Source organism: Podarcis raffonei, chromosome 15 (assembly GCF_027172205.1).
Source record: "Podarcis raffonei isolate rPodRaf1 chromosome 15, rPodRaf1.pri, whole genome shotgun sequence".
Taxonomy (NCBI): domain Eukaryota; kingdom Metazoa; phylum Chordata; class Lepidosauria; order Squamata; family Lacertidae; genus Podarcis; species Podarcis raffonei.
The window spans coordinates 35,583,205-35,604,702 of record NC_070616.1 but is presented as its reverse complement, the minus strand read 5'-3'; the positions used below and the strand labels follow the sequence as shown (position 1 = coordinate 35,604,702).

General features: G+C 47.5%; 1 protein-coding gene and 1 long non-coding RNA gene across 2 annotated transcripts; one reads left to right on the top strand and one right to left on the bottom strand.

Annotated features, from left to right (window-relative positions):
* Window positions 1-214: 214 nt before the first annotated feature.
* Window positions 215-13,548, bottom strand: LOC128402456 (uncharacterized). Its single transcript, XR_008327699.1, has 4 exons — window positions 12,823-13,548; window positions 4,903-5,003; window positions 2,736-3,120; window positions 215-910 (listed from the first exon to the last, which is right to left on the bottom strand). It is a non-coding gene; the product is annotated as an uncharacterized LOC128402456 (long non-coding RNA).
* ZNF703 (zinc finger protein 703) lies at window positions 12,087-15,421 on the top strand. The gene is made up of 2 exons (XM_053366572.1): window positions 12,087-12,690; window positions 13,667-15,421. The coding sequence occupies exons 1-2, from the start codon at window positions 12,397-12,399 to the stop codon at window positions 15,131-15,133; spliced, it is 1,761 nt and encodes a 586-aa protein (XP_053222547.1). The 5' UTR covers window positions 12,087-12,396; the 3' UTR covers window positions 15,134-15,421.
* The last annotated feature ends 6,077 nt before the right edge of the window (window positions 15,422-21,498 follow it).

The following is a 21,498-nucleotide window of genomic DNA, read 5'->3' as shown; positions in this document are numbered from 1 at the left end:
AAATGGGCAAGGGGCGGATCTGAGGGAAGCCCACCATTGACTGTGTTGGCTCCGCCCCTGGCACAGTCCAAGCCCTGGCCCGCATCCCCATTTGCCAAAGCAGGGAGCAGGCCAGGATACAGTTCCTGATGGGCCGGTGGGGCTTATGCCCTCTCCACCAATCAGGAAGGGCACAGCCAGAATTCCCTCCAGTGAAGCCTCCTCCGTCCTGCAATGCCGCCTCACGAAAAGGGTGAGCCGGCTTATACGTATTTTTCCCTGCGTCAGATGCTCTACCAATGAGGTTATTGGATGAATTGCCCATATAGTTAGTGCTGTGCTCAGGATAGCAGAAGCAGAGTGTTTAAAAGGAAGGAATCATCAGAAATAATAATTCCCCATAATAGTCGGTTGAACAGCATTCATCCTCATCACCATCATCTTTGATCTCCTGATGACAGTTTGTTGCTGCTGAAACTACCTTGAGCTAGCAGCTTTCTTGCCAATAAACCAGCAACAGTCCCTGGTCATTGTTTCACTACCTTTCCTCTTGATTGCCAGCTTTGGACACTTTTATTCATTAAGAAAAATGTCCCTGAGAGCCATCAAAACAAAGGTGCTTTAATTATTCTTATACATTTGGATGCTTTCAGCAAAATAAACTCTCTGGTAGTGAAGGGACTTTGGAATAAAGTAGACAGCTAAAAGAAACCACATTGGAAGAGCAAGTTGGCTAGAGGAATTTTTGGCAATAGGAAACACACACACGTACACAAAATAGGGTGCAATATCTTAGGAACTCTGACAGCCCAGAAACTCCCAAATACATTTCTTGTCTGATATGCCAAATGTCATAAAGCTGCCCCGAAACCCAGTATCCAACCTCTGGCAGTGGCTAGCGCAACTCATGACTGAAGAAATATGTAATAGCCTAAGATTTAAAACCATATATCATTTTTTTTTTTTTTATAATATTTTTATTCAAGAATTTTTCCATATAAACATAACATACATAAACATACAAAAACAAAAACAAAAACAAAAACAAAACAAAAAAACATGTACCATTTCATATCCTAATTTCTTATACCTTCCTTCCCCGACTTCCTCATGCCTCCCTTTTCTGTATTCCAAATTCTTATCAATTACTCAGCAAATCTTCCCTTATTTTAATTTAAGTTTAAGCTAACCTTCCTTATTCTCCTTGTCTTAACCATTACTAATAGTAACCATTTACTTTCAATCCATCATCATTCTAACTTTCATTAACTTTATGATATTTCTTTAAATAGTCCTTGAATTTTTTCCATTCTTCTTGCGCTGTTTCTCTTCCCTGGTTTCGGATTCTGCTCGTCATTTCTGCCAGACCCATGTAGTCTATCACCTTCATCTGCCATTCTTCCAGTGTGGGTAGATCTTGCGTCTTCCAGTACTTCGCAATGAGTATTCTAGCTGCTGTTGTAGCATACATAAAAAAAGTTGTATCTGTCTTTAACACCCCTTGGCCGACAATACCTAAGAGAAAGGCCTCTGGTTTCTTGGTGAAAGTATATTTAAATACCTTTTTAAGTTCATTATAGATCATTTCCCAGAATGCCTTAATCTTCGGGCACGTCCACCAAAGGTGAAAAAATGTACCTTCCTTTTCTTTACATTTCCAACATTTATTGTCAGGCAAATGGTAAATCTTTGCAAGCTTGACTGGGGTTATGTACCACCTATAAATCATTTTCATAATATTTTCTCTTAAGGCATTACATGCCGTAAATTTCATCCCGGTGGTCCACAACTTTTCCCAATCAGCAAACAAAATATTATGACCAATGTCCTGAGCCCATTTAATCATAGCTGATTTAACCGTTTCATCTTCTGTATTCCATTTCAGCAGCAAATTATACATTTTTGACAAATTCTTAGTACTGGATTCTAACAATTCAGTCTCTAATTTTGATTTTTCCACCTGAAAGCCAATTTTACTGTCCACTTTAAACGCTTCATTTATTTGATGATAGTGCAACCAATCTCTCACCTTCCCTTTTAATTTCTCAAAACTCTGCAATCTCAGTTTGTCCCCTTCCTTTTCCAAAATTTCCCAATATCTTGGCCACTTAGACTCCATGTTTAACTTTTTAACTGCCTTCGCTTCCATTGGCGACAGCCACCTTGGAGTTTTATTTTCCAGCAAATCTTTATATCTGACCCAAACATTTAATAATGCTTTTCTGACAATATGGTTTTTAAAACTTTTGTGTGCTTTAACCTTGTCATACCACAAGTATGCATGCCACCCAAAAATATTATTAAAACCTTCCAAATCCAAAATGTCTGTGTTTTCAAGAAGCAGCCATTCTTTCAGCCAGCAGAAAGCTGCCGCTTCGTAGTACAGTTTAAAATCTGGCAGGGCAAACCCCCCTCTTTCCTTTGAGTCCGTTAATATCTTAAATTTAATTCTGGGCTTTTTGCCCTGCCAGACAAATTTAGATATGTCTTTTTGCCACTTCTTGAAACAGTCCATTTTATCCATTATTTGCAATGCTTGAAACAAAAACAACATTCTTGGCAATACATTCATCTTTATAACTGCAATTCGACCTAACAAGGAAAGCTTAAGATTTGACCAAATCTCCAAATCTTTTTTCACTTCTGTCCAAGTTTTTTCATAATTATCTTTAAATAAATTCACATTCCTAGCTGTCATATTTATACCCAAATATTTCACTTTTTTAACCACAGTCAACCCCGTCTCATTCTGAAACCTTAGATTTAAAACCATATATCAAACGCTTTCGATTGTGTCCATATTTTATTGTTGAAAGGGGGTTGTCAGATGAGCCTTTGATCACATTTGATGAAACTTCTTCATATCCCACTGTGTCAGTTCTGCTATGGTGAAGCATTCTGTTTCAGGAGCCAGAATTTAGGGGAATACATAAAGTCAAGAAGCTACATCTGAACTAGTGCAACAAGACTGTTTACATTTTGTCCACCACCCCCCTAGCATAGGGAGGGTATCATTTGGTGCTTCACTTCAGGCATCAAAATGTCTTGGGCCAGCTCCACCATTCATTTTCTCATTGCTCTGGAATCCTCTTACATCACCAGCTATCATCTCATCCCTGTTCCAGCTGCTGAAGAGACAAGCTGCTTAAACAAAACAAAAAACAAAACTGAACAATGACTTATCTCTTCAGCAGCAAGAACAGAGGCTATGAAAATGACCTGAAAAGATCCTGTGCGATTCCTGCCCATGCACAGAACCCATCTCCTTTGGTCATCCAGCCAGCATGACTTAGAGATGTAGGCATTAGTAGATTCAAAACTTTCCATGCCTCAAGTCCATCTGCTGCTTCCTAGTTACATTATGATACAGAAATGGTACAGAATCATAATCATTGCTGTCTTTGCTCTTGTGAGCAGGAGGGGACAGGTAAATGGAAGAAATTTGGCTCAGCACACACATTTAAAGGTGAATCCACTTAACTGAGACTTCCTGAGACTTCCTCACACAAGCCAAACTGCAGCCAGTCTCTGAAATTCGTATTCCTCTGAATTCTGCACTACAGTTCTCCAACCGAAACAGGCACTGTCTTGTGAAAATTTGCATATTAGCAGGAATTCACATTAAAACATTCAGAAGACATCTTAAGGCAGCCCTGTTCAGGGAAGTTTTTAACGTGTGATATTTTACTGTATTTTTGGTTTTTATGGAAGCCGCCCAGAGTGGCTGGGGAGGCCCAGCCAGATGGGCGGGGTATAAATAATAAATTATTATTATTATTATTATTATTATTATTATTATTATATAAAATGCTGAAAATGTTCAATGAGTTAGGTTGGTTGCCTGGCTGGCTGGCTAGTTAGTTAGTTAGTTACCATATTTTTTGCTCTACAAGACTCACTTTTTCCCTCCTAAAAGGTAAGTGGAAATGTGTGTGCGTCTTATGGAGCGAATGCAGGCTGCGCAGCTATCCCAGAAGCCAGAACAGCAAGAGGGATTGCTGCTTTCACTGTGCAGCGATCCCTCTTGCTGTTCTGGCTTCTGAGATTCAGAATTTTTTTTTTCTTGTTTCCCTCCTCCAAAAACTAGGTGCATATTGTGGTCTGGTGCGTCTTATAGAGCGAAAAATACAGTAGTTGGTTAAAAGGCAGAAAAGTGATGCAGAAATGTGAAGAACTGAAGCATTGGGAAAATCAGAAACTGGGAGAAACCAAAATGGGGCATGTTCACCCATCCGTACCTGTGAAAGGAGTCATTCACATCTCATTACCTGCCCCACCTTTGTGCATGCATATTTCTTTGTCATTTTCTTCCAACTTGAATTACTCTTAAGCAATTGTTATGTTTTGCTTTGCTGCTGTTTTCCTTTCCTTTCCTTTCCTTTCCTTCCCTCCCTCCCCAGCTTTGTTCTTGCTTCTCTCCTGAACTTGAATGGCTCCCCTTTGAGGAAAAAACACACACAGAGAGAGCCAACTCCCATCCCTGCCATCACCGCCGTTCGGTTCGAATCAGGCTTGCGGTCAGTTTCAGAGAAAGGTCTCGCAATGAGGTAGAACTGACAGATCCGACAAGCGGAGTGATTGATTGTGGTTGGGAAAGTGGTACTTGAAGCATGCCATGTGACAAGCCTACTTCGCTCAGGGGAGGCCTGCCAAGTTCTCCTTCCCAGAACTCTGAGCACGTGGGCCCCGGCTGTAATGGGCGGCCGTAGATGCTTAATAATAGCAACATTGTTGCAAACTAAAGCATCTGCCAGGATCTAATATGATTAATTATACAGCTTGCTCGCTCGGCTTTTTTTTTTCTTTTCTTTTCTTCAGGAGGTAGCGGTAACCTAAAACCTGTGTTCTGCGATTTAGGGAAGAAATGGCAAGGCTCTGACTCCTAGGAATGGACGCTCGTAGGTCTGCGATGTGTCTACTCACAGTCAGGAAAGCTCTCCTGGAAGCCATTTCATCTCCATCCTGCCCAACCGCTCAGCCAACAATTGCCGTGTGGTGTTCCATTGGCAAATTCCACGCCGTCGCTTAGAAATACATAAAAGGAAGTAGGAAACTGTCAAACAATCTGAGTTATAAATCTGTTAGTGGTGTGGCATGCCAATCAGAGAGGCAGGTTTACTGGGGTTTCAGCGGGTAATTTGTTCCAGATAAGCTATGGGGGTTTTTTAATTTTATTTTTAAATATCGTAGCAATTACATCACCCCAAACATACCATGTACTCACCCTTTCAATTTTCCACCCTACGGACTGACAGACTGGTTCAGTCTGTGCTGGCTGATATAATGCTTCCTTTATTCATGAGAATTCATCTGACTGAGGCCATGATTCTCCAAACCACGTCCTTCAGGGCAACCTTTGCCAGCCTGGTGCCCTGCAGATGTTTTGGACTACAATTCCCATCAGTCCCAGCCAACACGACCATGCTGCTGGAGCTGATGGGAGCTGTAGTCCAGGAACATCTGCAGGGCATCAAGTTGGCAAAGGTTGCTTCAGAGTAATCACGCAGAACACACTGACCTGAGCATGGAGAGAAAGGCCTGAGGGCTGGACTCAAGGACTTCAAGCCCACAGAAATTCAACCAGTGAATTTGTTCCCAAATATAAAATTGCAGAAGCCTCCCTTTGGGGAAACAGGCTAACCACAATTGAAAATAATATATTGCTTTGCACACCTCAATTATCCGACTGCTGAGGTTCCAGCACTTACTTTGGGATTTGGTTTCCTTGGAACTGGGTTACTGGAGACTGATTGGTGTTTTGTAATATAAGATTTATTTACACATATATGCCAAAGGAACTTCAGAGGAAGAATACAATGTGAAACAGCTGAATTATAATTCATCAAGAAGTTTGATGTCATCACTTGTGGGTTACATTGAGACATGTTTCACGTAGCTCACCAATGCCAGAATATTTGTGCTATCTAGGACTGTTTCTTGCAAACGGTTCCCTACCAAACTACAAGTACTGATAAAATCATCCCAGCAGTTATCACCAGCCTGCTACTGCGTAAGGATAAAGGTATACTTAAAGGTATGTCTCATTGCCATTCAACTCCAGCTTTACCATTTATATTCTTATATATCTGCCAAGTAAGATATACTGCACCACCGGAGGCCACCTTTTAATTCTCATTGTCAGCTGGAATTGAGCTTCAGGTACCGCCAGGTGTATCCAATTCTAGTTCAACTCAGAGTGGAACCATTGAAGTCAATGGACATGGCTGATTCAGGTTCAATAGTTCCAATGGGTCTACTTTAAGAAGAACTTAGTTGGCGACAACTAATATAACCACATGTGTCCAGATTCCCCCCCCCCCCACTTATTTTCCCATCCATCCATTTAGATTGATAGAAACCTTTGGAGATAGGAACTTGACCATCTTGCCAACTCCATAGAGCACCCCGTAGGTTGATGGCATCATATGTCATGATAATCAGGGCCAGCCCTACTGTTTGACTGTAATGGTAGGGGTTGGCCCTGATTGGCCCATGAGTTGGACATCTTGATTACTGGATGCTGATGGTTCTGTATGCCATGCAGCTTGCTGTCCTTTGTTGTGGTGCAGGATTCTGTCCTGTCACCAACAATGATGCCTGGTCGGCTTCTGTATGAGGAATCAGAGAATTGTAGAATTGTAGAGTTGGAAGGGGACCAAAGGCCATCTATTCAAAACCCCTGGAATGCAGGAATCTCAGCTAAAGCATCCATGACAGATGGCCGTCCACACACTGCTTTAAAACCTTCAATGAAAGAGAGTCCACAACCTCCCAAGGGAGACTGTTCCACTGTCGAACAGCTCTCACTGTCAGAAAGTTCTTCCTGATATCTAGTCAGAATCTCCTTTTTGTTTATCTGGAAGCCATTGGTTCCCTCTTCCATGTGACAGCCCTTTAGGTATTTGAAGATGGCTACCATATCTCCTCTCAGTCTCCTCTTTCCAGGCACCATGGCACCATCTTGTTGTTTGCTTCAGGCAGCCAATGGCCAGCTCTCAATACCACCACAACATTCATCACCATCAAGTAGCAAATTCAAATGCTGTGTAGACAAGATTGGGGATACTACAGGGCCACAGAAAAGAAAGGGAGATATTGCCCAAGGGGGGATTATTCATGCTTAGTGGTCACAGAACACTGAGTGTCAGTTGGGAACAAAAAATGAAAATGTGGACAAAGGAATTGAATAGAATAACTTGCAAATAGGTGTGGCTGGTTGTTGCGAATGGCTGATAGGAGCACTACTGTTAGGAAGTAAGCATATTCTGCAACATTTTCTTGCAGGATTCACTTGTAATAACACAGTTTCACATAAGAAACCCTGCAGCTATGGTCCTACTGTATAATATCCATGAACACAACAGGGTTGTAGCCACAAACTCCTACTCAGAGGAGACCCATTAAAATTGGTGGGTCCAAGTTAAGACCTCTTAATTTCAACAGGTCTACTTTGAGTATGACTAGCATTGGTTACAGCTCATCATTTGGGGGTGGGGGTTAGTTTGCTAGAGCCACTTTTCCTCAGCTATGCCCAGCCATGTGAGCGCTCTAACTCATATCAGGCACATGCTGAAATCTTAGCTCCACGGCCACTTGACTCAGCTGTGACTTTGAAGGAATTGCTAAGCTTGTGTCTGGACACATACCTGAGAAGCATTTGCAACTCAGACATCTCACAGTGGCTTTGTGGTGTCAGCCATCACTTTGAAATGATTGTGTGTGAACCTGCCTTTGGAGACGTCCCAGCCGCCTAGATTTATGACAATATTCTCTGCTGCTCTGGGTGCCATTCATGCCTGCTTTCCACTTGTCGGCAACACTCATCAATCTACCTGACCGCTACTTGATTCTATCTCTGCACGGAATTATTCTCCGACAACTTGTGATTGCTTTTCTCCCCACAGCCCTGAAGTATTGCATGCTAGACGGTAAGAACTTGGTAGTATTCATGGCCACCTAAAGTGAATTTTCATTTCCTTGGAAATTCTCTGGTCTCATCAGCACTGTAAAGTCCTACCTCCCATTACATGGGTTCCTTTCGAAGACAAGCTTGCAGTCTGGTGTACCGAAAGGTAGCTCCTGCATTGGTTATGTGCAATTTTAGTCCTACTCAGAGTAGACCCATTGAAATGACTGGACATAAGCCAAGTAGGATTTTGCTGGATACACGCCAGTTAGTCATGAAAAGAGCCTTCCATTGGCTGCAACTGAAAATTGTTTCCAAGCCTAATTACTGTGTGTGGAGCGATTTGTGTTTATTGCACAGCACTGCCCATTCACTGTAAACTTTACAAAGGTCACCCCACCCTCCCATGGAGAGTCTAGGTAGCTGCAAATCTACCCCATAGTAGGGGCCATAGCTGTCTCTACAGCCACATTTCCCAAAGCTGGGAAAGAGCCTTCTGGAAAAAGCCCAATCAGTTCCAAAGAAAGACAAGAGCTCGCATCTGCTGACTCCTTTCCCCATAAAAGGGGAAGTATTTGCCCATGTCTCCAATAGACCAGGGATTCCTGTTTTATCCTAATAATGGTGGAACCCAGTGAGACCCAATTTTCAGGAGTGTTTTAAATTTGTCTGAATTGCTCATCTTTGATTGTTGTTGTTATGAGTGGGGAGGCCAAAGGGGGAGTGGGCAACCATTTCCGCAGACCCCTGCAACCTAGCATTGAGTCTGCGTCTGCATCATTAACACACGGACAAAGGAGGGCACAGCTTTGCACAAAATCTGCATGTGCTACTTTATACACCTAGATGCAAATCCGGAAAGAATTACTCAAACAGAAATAGAAATATGTGTCCCCATAGTGGGGTAGACTCTGGCCAGGCCATTTTATTTTTATTTATTAGATTTACATATGGCGCCTTCTTCATAAGATATCAGGGCAGTTCACAGAATAAAATATAGGATAAAAACAAGTTAATAATTAAAACAAAACAGAAAATGCAGACGCATTTAAAAGGCTGTAGAATATTACAGAATATCCACAGCATAGATTTGAAGCACATTGGGTCCATCATACAATCCTGGGAACTATAGTTTACTCTCACAGAGCTACAATTCCCAGCACCCTTAACAAATGACAGTTCCCCGTGCTTTATCATGTGCTCAGAATTTATGAGACTGAGTGCCACCCAGATGACCTACTATATGTGCCTGCTCAATCTGCATTTCAAGTGCAATTTCACAGCCCCTGCTCTAATTTCTTATGGCTCCTTCCATTTAAACTGGGCTTGGACCAGACAGCCTTCCAAATGGAGGATGCCATTGAGGACTGCCCTTTGGAAAACAGGACACTTGGCCACATAGGTACCAACTCCCTAGAGCCCTGGGTACCCAAATACCCACAAAATTCCCCATGAAGGGGTCGGGCACCCACAAATTTTGGTGCCAGGGCCATGCATGGTACCCACAGCCCCGTGGGACCAAGCTGACACTCTTGCTTGGCTGCCACAGAAGGCAAAAAGGGGGAAGTGGGTTAAAAAACAAACAAATCAAGGTACCTGAGCTGAAGTTTGAAGGTCTGACCAGCGAGACTTTCTTTCAAGTAAATATGTGGTAGCTCAGAGGCACAACATCTGCTTTTCCTTTATGTCCATCTATTTCGTTTAATAACTTTTATATACCACTCGACTGTAAACAAAAACCCTCAAATCCATTTACAAAACTAAAAAATAAAATTATCAATTTAAAAAACCAAGTTTTTCAAAAATTATTCCATACGATTAAAAACAACAGTAGCTAAAAAGAAATGCAACACAGGTGACTTCTATCTACATGTCTGGATAAAAAAGGTAAAGGTAAAGGTACCCCTGCCCGTACGGGCCAGTCTTGGCAGACTCTGGGGTTGTGCGCCCATCTCACTCAAGAGGCCGGGGGCCAGCGCTGTCCGCAGACACTTCCGGGTCACGTGGCCAGCGTGACATCGCTGCTCTGGTGAGCCAGCGCAGCACACGGAAACGCCGTTTACCTTCCCGCCAGTAAGCGGTCCCTATTTATCTACTCGCACCCGGGGGTGCTTTCGAACTGCTAGGTTGGCAGGCGCTGGGACCGAGCAACGGGAGCGCACCCTGCCGCGGGGATTCGAACCGCCGACCTTTCGATCGGCAAGTCCTAGGCGCTGAGGCTTTAACCCACAGCGCCACCCACATGTCTGGATAGGCTCCAGCAAAAACAAAAAGGTGCCTGCCTGGTGTCAATAAGGCAGGGGGTTCCAAAGGGTAGGAGCATGCAGAAAGCTCCAGGTTCAATCTTCAGCTTTTCCAGCAAGGGCTGAGAATGCCCCCTGCCTGAAACTCTGCACAGCTGCTGCTGCTGCTGCTGCTGCTGCCCATCAGTGTGGACAGTGGAGGGCTAGATGGACCAATGGTCTGGCCAGGGCCCAGGGGTCAGCAAACTTATTCAGCAGGGGGCCGGTCCACTGTCTCTCAGACCTTGTGGGAGGCTGGACTATATTTGGGGGGGGGGTATGAATGAATTCCTATGCCCCACAAATAACCCAGAGAAGCATTTTAAATAAAAGGACACATTCTACTCATGTACAAACACGCTGATTCCCAGACCGTCCACGGGCAGGATTTAGAAGGCGATTGGGCCAGATCCAGCCCCCGGGCCTTAGTTTGCCTACCCATGGGATAGGCAGAAGGCAGCCTCCTGTGTTCCTGTGCCTATGATGGCCCCATAATGCAGAGACCACAGTAGCTGATTCTAAAGGCCCTCTAGGTAAAGGGTCCAGTCGTGACCGACTCTGGGGTTGCGGCACTCATCTCGCTTTATTGGCCAAGGGAGCCGGCAAACAGCTTCCGGGTCATGTGGCCAGCATGACTAAGCCGCTTTTGGCGAACCAGAGCAGCGCATGGAAACGCCGTTTACCTTCCCGCCAGAGCGGTACCTAATTATCTACTTGCACTTTGAAGTGCTTTCGAACTGCTAGGTTGGCAGGAGCAGGGACTGAACAATGGGAGCTCACCCCGTCGCGGGGATTCGAACCACCAACCTTCTGATCGGCAAGTCCTAGGCTTTGTGCCACCCGCATCCCCTAAAGGCCCTCTAGTGAATCCATATTATGGGATGGGCCTGAGCACAAGTGGCCGGAAGGCTGCTGTTGCAAGCAGGCCTTGCTTGAGGGTTTCCCAAGAGAACAGGATGCTGGTCTGATCCTTCAGGGCTCAGTCTTTTTATGTTCTTAATTTTGAAGCTCACCATTCCACATTCTTAGCTATTTTACCAACAGACTGGCTTTGGAAGAGCATATTTTAGACCCGTGACCTTTCATTTTTTCTTTCTTTTTTTTCATGCGGTGCTTATCTCCTGCTTTTCCTCCTGGAAGAAAGCCCAAAACAACTACAGTACCAGCAAAACAAACAGAGAGCAACTCAATAAACACAACATCCGGTTGCCTCCAATGCTAGCGCTACTCAGAGTGGACCCCTTGAAGTTAATGGACCTGACTAACTGAGGTTCATTAACCTCAATGGGTCTACTCTGAGCTTAGTTGGAAACAACCCATAGAAAGGATGTGCTGGAAAAGGCTTGCAAGGCTGCATACACACCATACTTCAAGCACACGACTTCCCCCAAAAGTGTCCTGGGAACTGCAGGTTACCCCTAGCAGAATTACAATTCCCAGCACCCTGCACAAAACTACAGTTCCCGGGATACTTCGGGGGAAGCCATGTACTTTCAGTGCACAGAGCGTAGGCAGCTCATTAAAGTACTGTACTGTAAGTGCCTTCCCCGCACCCGCTTCTCCAGTGACGAAAGAATATTACATGTTTTTTGTTCTTCCTGAATTCCCGCCTCCTTTAAAAAAGAAAGAAGGTAAAGCTTAAAAGTCTTTGCTGCTCAGTTAAGTGAAGAAAGGTGAGTGCAATGTTTTCCATAGACACACACCCTTTTCCCCACTGCCTTTCTCCCCCCCCCTTTTTGAAAGTGGGGGGGGGGAGCCAGCCTCGCCCCTGGGTGCAATCCGGCGAGGGCGAGGGCGCAGCGCCCTTTCGCAAACGCAGCTCCTCGGCAATCCGCGAGGTGCCAAAACGCGAGAGCGCGCGAGATCCCTTTAAGCCCCACATCTTCCCACTAGGCTAAGCTCCCCCCACCGGCCGATCGCCCCTCCCAGAGCTCCTTGGCACGTCCCCGATTGGTGGGCAGGGCCGGTGCCTTTGAAGTGTGCTGCAAGATCGGAGCTATTTGACGTGCGGCTCCGGGAACGGGAAGGGCTTTTTTTTCCCAAAAGAGGTTTTTATTATTTTTATTATTATTATTCTTTCATTAAAGTCTCGCTGGGGCCGGTGCGCTCGTCTTTGCCGCCGCTCCTGCCAGGCGCCCGGGCTTGGGCGCTGCGGAGCTCGCCTCTCCTGCCTCTCCCTCCCCCTCCCCAGCCCGGCCCGACCCCACCCCCGCCCGGCCCGCTCCCCAAATGAGCGCTGGCTCGCCCGCTGGATCTAACGCAAGGACATCGCCCACCAGCAGCGGAGGGAAGAGCGCGGCCGCCGCCGTAGCAGCCGCCGCCGCCACCACCTTCTCGTCCTCTCCAGCCCAGGCTCCGGGAGCCGCGTGCCCGGCGCTCTCGCACCTGTCCCCGGAGGACCCCCTGCGCCAGGCGAACCGGCTTCCCATCAGGGTGCTGAAGATGCTGAGCGCCCACAGCGGACACCTCTTGCACCCGGAATACCTGCAGCCCCTCTCCTCCACGCCCGTCAGCCCCATCGAGGTCAGTGCCAGCCAGCTCTTTCCTGCTTTCGCTTCTCCCTCTCCGCACACGCCGCTCCCCCGACGGCGAATTGGGAGACGGGAGGGTCCCCCGGCACCGCCGCCGCCGCCACCACCTCCGGGCGCTTCTCACCTGCGTCCCTCCAGAGTTGCGCCCCGCTTCCCTCGCGTCGGTCCGCGATCCCTTGGGGAGCCCCACCCTCATCTCTCGCCCTGGCTTGGACTAGAAGTCCGTTTGTTCTCTCTCTCTCTGAATTTGTGGAGCCGGACGGGAGAAAATCCTCGCCCGGACTTTCCTTTTAAATAGAGTCCCAAGCAAAGAGAGTTATTTGAGTTCTGTGATTTTAACACAAATTCCGACGGCGGAGGAATCGCTTGTTCGTTCCTCGATCTCCCGGGCCGAACTTTGCGAGGCAAGGTTCGTGGGCTTTGGCAACGATCGTTGCGCGCGCCCGGAGCCTTTGTGGATCAAAGGCGGGTGATCGCGGGATCCATCGGGGTGGGAAGGAGCGGGGTTGGTGGGGTGGGGGGGGATAGGCAGCGGGTGTGAATCGCCGAGGCTGCTTGTCTCTCGGTTCCTGGGAGAATCTTTCACCCGGGTTCGGACCCTCCATGAGCCGAGCGCCCGTGCGGAGTGTGAACCAACCCGGGCCGGATCTGCTCGTCTGTGGGGTTTGCAGGAGGGGAAACTTCCGTCCGGTTCCGCTGGAGGGAATTTCCGTAAGGGTGGCGCTCCTAAAAAGAAGGGGGGTAGCCTAAAATAGTAGGGGAGTCGGGGCAGGAGTGTTTTTGCAACTAGGGCCGGGAAGGGGGCACCGTCTGCGGGGTCTCCGCGGTGCGCCCCGGGGCCTTTCCGAGTTGTTGCGTCCTTTGGGTGGGTGTTGTATTGGGGGTGGGGGCGCAGTTCCTCCCGACGCGTCCAGCTCTGCGTAGTCTAACCAGCCTCTCTGTCTCCCTCCTTGCCTTGCCTTCCCCAGCTGGACGCCAAGAAGAGCCCTCTGGCGCTGCTGGCGCAAACCTGCTCGCAGATCGGCAAGCCGGACCCTCCGCCCGCCTCCAAACTCAACTCCGGCGCTTCGGCCGGGCTCTCCGGGCCGGACAAGGAGTCCGGGAGCCGCGGCGGCGCCCTCAAGCAGCTTGGCGAGGCGCCGACCGAGGACAAGTCCAGCTTCAAGCCTTATTCCAAAGGCGGCGGAGGCGGCGATCTGCGTAAGGAGGGCGGCGGAGGCGGCGGCGGGCAGCCGAACCAGGCCGGGCCGGGCGTGGAGAAGACGGGCTTCCGCGTGCCCAGCGCCGCCTGCCCTCCTTTCCCTCCGCACGGAGCAGCCGCCGCCACCGCCTCGTCCTCTTCCACCTCCTCCTCCCCGGGCGGCTCGAGGGGCAGCTCTCCGCAGCAGCACGCGGATTGCAAAGGCGCCGACGACAAGAAGGAGATGGATATGTCTGCCAAGGCCAGCCCCGACGGCGCGCAAGGAGCCGGTGGCGGCAGCAGCCGCGCGGGCAGCGGCGCGGGCAGCGCGGAGCCCGGAGCTCATACCGAGGCCGCTTCCGGGCGCAAGTCGGAGCCTCCGGCCCTGAGCGCGGGCCACGTGGCTCCGGTGTCCCCATACAAGCCGGGACACTCGGTGTTTCCTTTGCCGCCCTCCAGCATCGGCTACCACGGCTCCATCGTCGGGGCCTATGCTGGCTACCCGTCCCAGTTTGTGCCCAGCTTGGACCCTACCAAGCCCAGTCTGGTGAGCAGCCAGTTGCCTGGCGCCTTGGGGTTACCGGGCAAGCCCCCCAGCTCCAGCCCTCTGACGGGGGCCTCTCCCCCTTCCTTCATGCAAGGATTATGCCGCGACCCCTATTGCCTGAGCTACCACAGCGCCTCACATTTGGGCACTAGCAACTGCTCCAGCTGCGTGCACGACCCGGGCAGCCTGAAAAGCGGATATCCCTTGGTGTACCCCACGCACCCTCTGCACACCACCCTCTCCAGCGCCACACCCAGCCTGCCGGGCCACCCGCTCTACACGTACGGCTTCATGCTCCAGAACGACGCCCTTCCCCACATATGCAACTGGGTGTCTGCCAGCGGACCCTGCGACAAGAGGTTTGCCACCTCGGAGGAACTGCTGGCCCACTTACGGACCCACACAACACTGCCAGGGGCAGAAAAACTCCTGGCTGGCTACCCTACCTCTGGGCTGGGGTCCGCGGCATCTTGCCACCTGCATCTCCCCCCCACTGGCCCCGGGAGCCCCAGCTCCTTGCCAGGATCGCTGTCTTTGAGAAGCCCGCACACTTTGGGACTAAACCGGTACCACCCTTACGGCAAGAGCCACTTGCCCACTGCCGGGGCGTTGCCTGTGCCCTCTTTGCCCGCAGCCGGACCTTACTACTCTCCATATGCCCTTTATGGCCAAAGACTAACCTCAGCCTCTGCACTTGGATATCAGTAACTACAGTTGTCTGCCGCCTCTCCCTCTTCTTTTCCTGCCCTCGTCCTGGGACTATGTATTTATTTACTGTATGTTAGCTTAAAGCTGGGAATTATAAGTGCATTAATACACCAATGAATCAATGGTATGCAAAAAGTCTGTGTCCCCCTCCCAAAAAAATAATATTGATTATAACAATACCCAACCTAAATCTTTCTCTCTCTCTCTCTCTCTCTCTTTTTTTGCTTGTGTGGGGGCTCTTAATTGTGTTTTCTTTTATCTTTCTTTCAACCCCCTATAATTTTCTTTTTTTAAAAAAATCTCTTGATCCCCCATAAACCATTTGCATGATTCTCAACAAAATGCATCCCTCCCTCCTTTGTTTCCCCCCCTCTTTTCTTTTTTTAAAGGAAATAGTTTTTCCCCCTTTTGTACAGTTATCAGAAATGTAATTATATTTTTTTTGTCCTTTTGTGTATTGTGTTCTAAGGAAAGGGGCGGCGGGAGGTCAGGTGGGAGATGTTCTGTGGCTTTGTTCTAGCTGCAGGATGGCAAGAGCATCACTTGCCATGCGGTGGTGAGATGCACTTTGCTGGTGGGTTGTAAGCAAGGAAGGACCCCAGCCTCTGCTGCCGGCTTTGGTTCTGAGGACTACTCCATCTTAAGTCGGGTGCCCTCTCTCTTCTCCACAAAGTCAGGTGCTCTGAGCTTTGAGAGTTGGTGGGTGCCCTGTATGGAGGCAAGGGCTGATGTGCCAGTTTTCCTGGTGCTTGGATGTTGCTGATGATACTTGAAGCCCAGAAAGAGTGCTGAGCAAGTTGATCCATCACAGGGACACCTGCCACAATTTTTTTGAGGTGGCTCTTCTTTTGTTTATTTTGGTGTTTTGTTTTTTTTAAAGACCTGGATTTAAATAAAATTGGCAAGCACCCTCGAGGGACTGGAACTGAAGACCTTTTTTCCCCCAACATGCACCAAATGAAGAACTCAAAATAACTTTTGCTTAGCCTAGTTCAAGCTGGATCCTTTTAAAGAGTCCGGCTAGCCCCAAGGGGCCACTTGCATCCTCAACTGCAGGCTCAAATCTACATACCAAAAAAAAACCCATCCAATCCTCCCTAATCCCCCAATTTATCTTGACCTATGGGAATGGAACTGTCATTAGGTTGCGGAGCCCCACCCTCACCCCCCATCCCCAGTCTTAACGCAGCGCGGAAGGCTGCGGATCATTTTGGGTGATAAGAGCTCCATCCTGGTAAGTCTTATTTTGTTAATAAATGAATACTTGGCTATATCTACCCTGTAGTTTGTGCTGTCTTGCATTCTCCCTTCGGCTGCCTGTGTGTTGTGCGCATTCTTTCCATATGAACCACAGCACCAAAACAAAAGTGGGGGCGGGGGAGAAACCCCTCTGGCCTTTTTAGGACACATTAAAGATTAGCAAGAATATGAAGGTGAGGATTTAGTTGGGGGATTTAGCTCAGTGGTAAGAGCACCGGCCTTGCATGCAAGCGGTCCCTGGTTCACTTCCTGGCATCTCAAGGTAGGGCAGGACAGATCCGCTGTCTGACACCCTGGAGAGCCATAGCCATGTCACTGGAGACGATACTGATTTGGAAGGATCAAAGGTGTGCTCAGTGCAAAGCAGCTAGCCATGCTCCTAATTTCCAAGGCATTAGCAGCTGAAGGTTTTTCTTGGCATTCTTGTTCTCTGCCTCCCCAGGTAGGAACAATGAGGTGGTATAGTCCTGAATTTGTAGGGTAGACTGTATCCTTTCAGGCTGCAATGGGGCACCTTTTTCACTTCAGAAAATAACCTGCCAGCAAGCAGCACCATAGGCACCAGGCTGAGCTCGCTTCTTTCTCCTTGATATGCCAGCATTTGCAGCAGCAGCAGCAGCATCTTTCCCCCCGGGGAGCGTCACCTCCGCACACCTGTCACCTGTTCCTTATGGCCCTTTCTGCCACTTGATTCTGCTGCATGTTGTAGACTGCTTCAGCTTCCCTCCAAAGTGTTTCCTCAAGATGCACTGCCTCCGCGAATGAGTTCGCGTTATGGGAAATCTGCAAACTGAAGGACTGTGTCAGGAGTCTTCACAAAAAGCAAAGCGGAGGCGAGTCAGCGGCGTAATTTTCTAGCCTGCCTGGGAGAAGGATCACCGAAAGGTTGCAGCGCCATCTAGTGGTAGAGAAAAATCCAGCTAATTGTGTGTCTTTGTACGAACGCCGGTTACGTAGCGACAAGCGCACCTTCGGCCGCCTTAATGACGATTACTTTCCCTTGCAAATCTGCCGAAAGATGCAAAACACGAAGGGCAATTGCCTCGCGCTATCATCTGATTTTACTCAAATTCCCAGAAGGTCTTCCATCGCTCAGCCTCTTGGGATACGTGGCACTAAGCCAGGTGGCCTTTCAAACTTGGGGGTGGCTTCCCCCTCTTTCTCCTTTTGCAAAACAATGCTGCATAAGCTTTGCAAACCAGCTGCTCTGGGCAGCAATATTTGGGGGCGCCGTTTCCATATTTCGGTCTGTGAAGAGCCGGGAGACATCCGTAGTTGAATTTTGCAGCTGAGGTCTCGAAAGGTGCGCTTGGCGAAATTTGCTCCTGGGCTGGGCTCCTAGGCATACTGTTCTCCTAGTAGCAGTGGACCCAAGGTAGCATGGAATTTGAGTCAGGTGGGAATGCTGGTGAATTGAGTAAGCTTGGTTTGGCTTTCCTTGTGGTTGTTCCATTTCCACTATACCTGCATTTCATTACCCTCCATGATACTAGTTGGCATATATGTCCTCTATTTAAAATCTGGTGGGGGCTTCTAGTGTTAGGCCTGCTCATTAATGCTAGACCCATTGAAGTTAATGGCCCCACTAACTGAAGTCTGCTCTGTGGATCTGCTCTGATTTAGTAGGATTTAGTTGGGTGCAACCCCAAGTCTCAGTCCAGGAACAGAAGGGCATAACGGAAAGCCTCCCCCCGCAGTGCAGGGGCACCATACCAGCCTTGGGGGGTGGGGGGCACAGGAGGCTTGTATATGCTTTCCATTTCTCCATCCTGAACTCACATTCCATGATGGAACATAGTGAGGAAAGAAGGGTGAGGATATGCTCCCCCAAAACATCCTGGCACTCTTGAATTGTGCCAAGGAGGAGAAAGGGAGCTCTGCATGTTGCAGAGTGCATTAACTATACTGGACATTAAATCGAGCGGCTTCACTGCTGTTTGTCCTGTTCACCTGCTGAGGCTGCGGGACACTTAGTAGAGTCTCTGTCTGTGTGCACACCATGACTTTAAGGCACCTTCCCCGCAGGAATCCTGGGAACTTTAGTTTGCCCCCACTGAGCTGCAATTTTCAGCAGCCTTAACAAACTACAGCTGCCCGGATTCTTGGGCTTTGAATGTGCTTTAAACGTATGGCATGTTCACAACCTCCATCTTTGCACTATTTAGCCAGCTGGCAGCTACAGACCACATCCCAATGGGGTAGCTAAGCTCTGACACAAGGCCAAGCCTCTCTCTTCTTCAGTGAAACCATTGTCCATCATTAATGCAGGGATTCTGTTAATAGGTGGAGGGTTTTTGTTTACTCGGCTTAGTCAGTTTTCAACGGTTTTTAATGCTCATTGTCTTGCAATTTTTGTTTTGGTGAGTCAGAAAGCCACCTAGCTTTTTAAAACTCATGCATTGGTGTTGAGATATACAAGTCTTATGCAAGTAGTTGCATATATCTATCCTTCCATCACCACCACCCCAAATCACTTTCTTGAATGCTTGTAGCGGAGTTCCTATGCACTAAAAACTGAAACTTGGCTTCCAAGTCCAAAAGATATGAATTGAGATATTGTAGACAGACATTGATGTTCCTTTTCTTCAGTGGCTAGTATAAATAAAAGACAGGTGCTGAGCTAAGCTTGTGTAGAACTACAACCTCTGAGCTGAGTTCAGTTCCAAACTGTGGCCAAACTGTGGTGTCGAATTGAGATAGCATTTTAAAATTTTAATCATTGCTTTTGCCTTTACAACAGTCGTGCAAGGTAGGACACGGTTCCATCTGTTAGGTGAAGGATTTGCGGCTGGCATGTGGGGATTTGCTCAGTGCCACAAAGATACCTGTTTGTGGCTTCATTGCCACCAGAAAGGCAGGCTTGAATGCTCATCCTTTCACATAGGAAGCCATTTGTGGGGAACGACTCCTACATACCACGTTGGTAAAATCCTCTTCCTGGCTCGAAACCATGTGACTTGTCAGGCAGAAAGACTTTCTCTCTTCTCCGTCAGGAACTGTGCCGCCACCAGAGTAATGTGTGAAGCAAGCCTACTGAATCAAGGGCAGAGATGGAGGAGCCAAACCAGCTCTCGTCCCTCATCATCTCAGCAGGACTAAGTTATTTTTGAGACATAAAATCTGGTTTCAAGCTGAAGCCGATCGTGTCTTGCTTTGTTTTCACTGTGTCTTTCTGAATTAACAGAATCTTTGCATAGCAGTTCAGAGGGAATGAGAGCAAAACCGCAGGGATGCCTGGAAACCCATTTCTAGTTCTGTGAAAAATCAATTGGATAGGATTATAGGAACCTGCCTTACACTGAATCTGATCATTGGTCCCTCCAGCTCAGTGGCTGGAAGTGGCTCTCCAGGGTTTGGGGCAGGGAACTCTAACAGAAGATGCTGGAGATCAAACTGGGGGCCTTCTGCATACAAAGCAGGTGCCCTTGTACAGAGCAATAGCCCTTCCTCTACATGGCTGAATGGGAGTGCTGAGCACTGAATGGCTATTTGGCTCTTTGGGGCTCCACTTTAAGTGTTCCAGGGAAACCAAAAGAGATTAGTGTCTAGGAGGAGATGTATGCTTTAACTATAATAGAGATAATATAGGCCAAGATCTCCAAAGGACACAAACATACCAAGAGGTTAAAAACACTTCATAGGAAATTGGAGCTTTGCTGTTGAGGGCTTATAGATGTCAAATGGCAAACTGTTTGCGAACACGAATACCATTTCCACTGTTCCTCAGCGTCATCTCTGGGATGGCAAATAAGGTTATTGCCTCCATTCTGAAAGGAAAATACAGAAACAAGTTCCTATGTGCAGCAGTAGTCTGCAAGGTTGGAGGGGCAGTGGGGAGTCTCTCCTTTTTCTGATGAGTTGGTTTCATCCTGTTCTATCACTCAGGTTAGTTTTTGCTTGCTTGTTCTGGGGTACCAGGATTTAATTTGCTATAAGTAACCTTTTGCCACAGTAGTATTGTCGCTGCTCCTTTTCTTCTTCTTTGTTTACCCCTGACATGCTACGAAGCTGTAAAAACAAGTGGCTCCAAGACTATGAAACTAGAAATAATATCAAATAGCGTTTCTTTCAAACACAAAATTGCAAGTGTGGAGGGAGCACTGTTACAGTGCATAGGCACCTGCTTGGCCATCGTGTGAGAACAGGATGCTGGACTCAATGGGACTTTGACTTGATCCAGCAACTAGGCTCTTCTTGCCTTCTTTTGTAGGTGTGCTTTGTGCATCAGCTTTTCACATATTTTATGTCACAGTCCAAAGAGGAAGTTGTTTGGGTGAGCTATACTTGCAGCTCCTTGCGCAAATATCTTTGGATATTTTGTCGGAAGAGAAGAAAGTAGAAATATGAGTCTCTGGCTTACGTGTTTGCTGCCACTTCTTTTCATTTCAAAAGCCAAATCCAGGACTATGGGACATTTTCCCACATGGATGCCTTCTCTGTATATAGAGGAAAAACTGTGTAGAACACAGGTGTTATCAATGAGTAGGCTGCACATCTCCATTTTGCCACTGTGAACCTAAGGCAGTCTCTACTTGACTTCCCAAGTTCTAATCATATCAAATAGACTCTTGTACATTTTCCCTTCCTTCAGCCTATTCTCCAGTTGTTTTGAACTACAGCTTCCATCAGTCACATGCAGCGGTGTGATGCAGTTCTCACATTTTGAGATTAAAAACCCTTCTTCATCTTTGTTTTCCTGTTTGCACAAATGCCTCTTGTAACCTCTTGCTGTATGCCAGAATCATGGCCAATCAGTTATTTCAGCTTAGTGAGCTGAGGTCTTGTTTGGTATTTCCTGTTTCTTTGTAAAATGCTACCCCTTTGGAACATGGAGATATGGAAATAGAATATGGAAGGCACATTCAGAACGTAATTCTACATTGCAAGTTTGAAAAGAGGGTCTGAGTCACATTTGCTACAGATAGTCCAAAGTGGTTTACTTTCAGAAAAATAATTTACTTTCAGAAAATAGATTTAGTATGGTTCAACCTCTTATTCTGAAGCAAGTCTCTTGAATTCTGAGTTTTACAGTTACAGCCTTCAGTAATTCTTCTTGTTATTGTATTAAATCATATTTCACAGGACTTGTAAGCAAAAACTGTGTG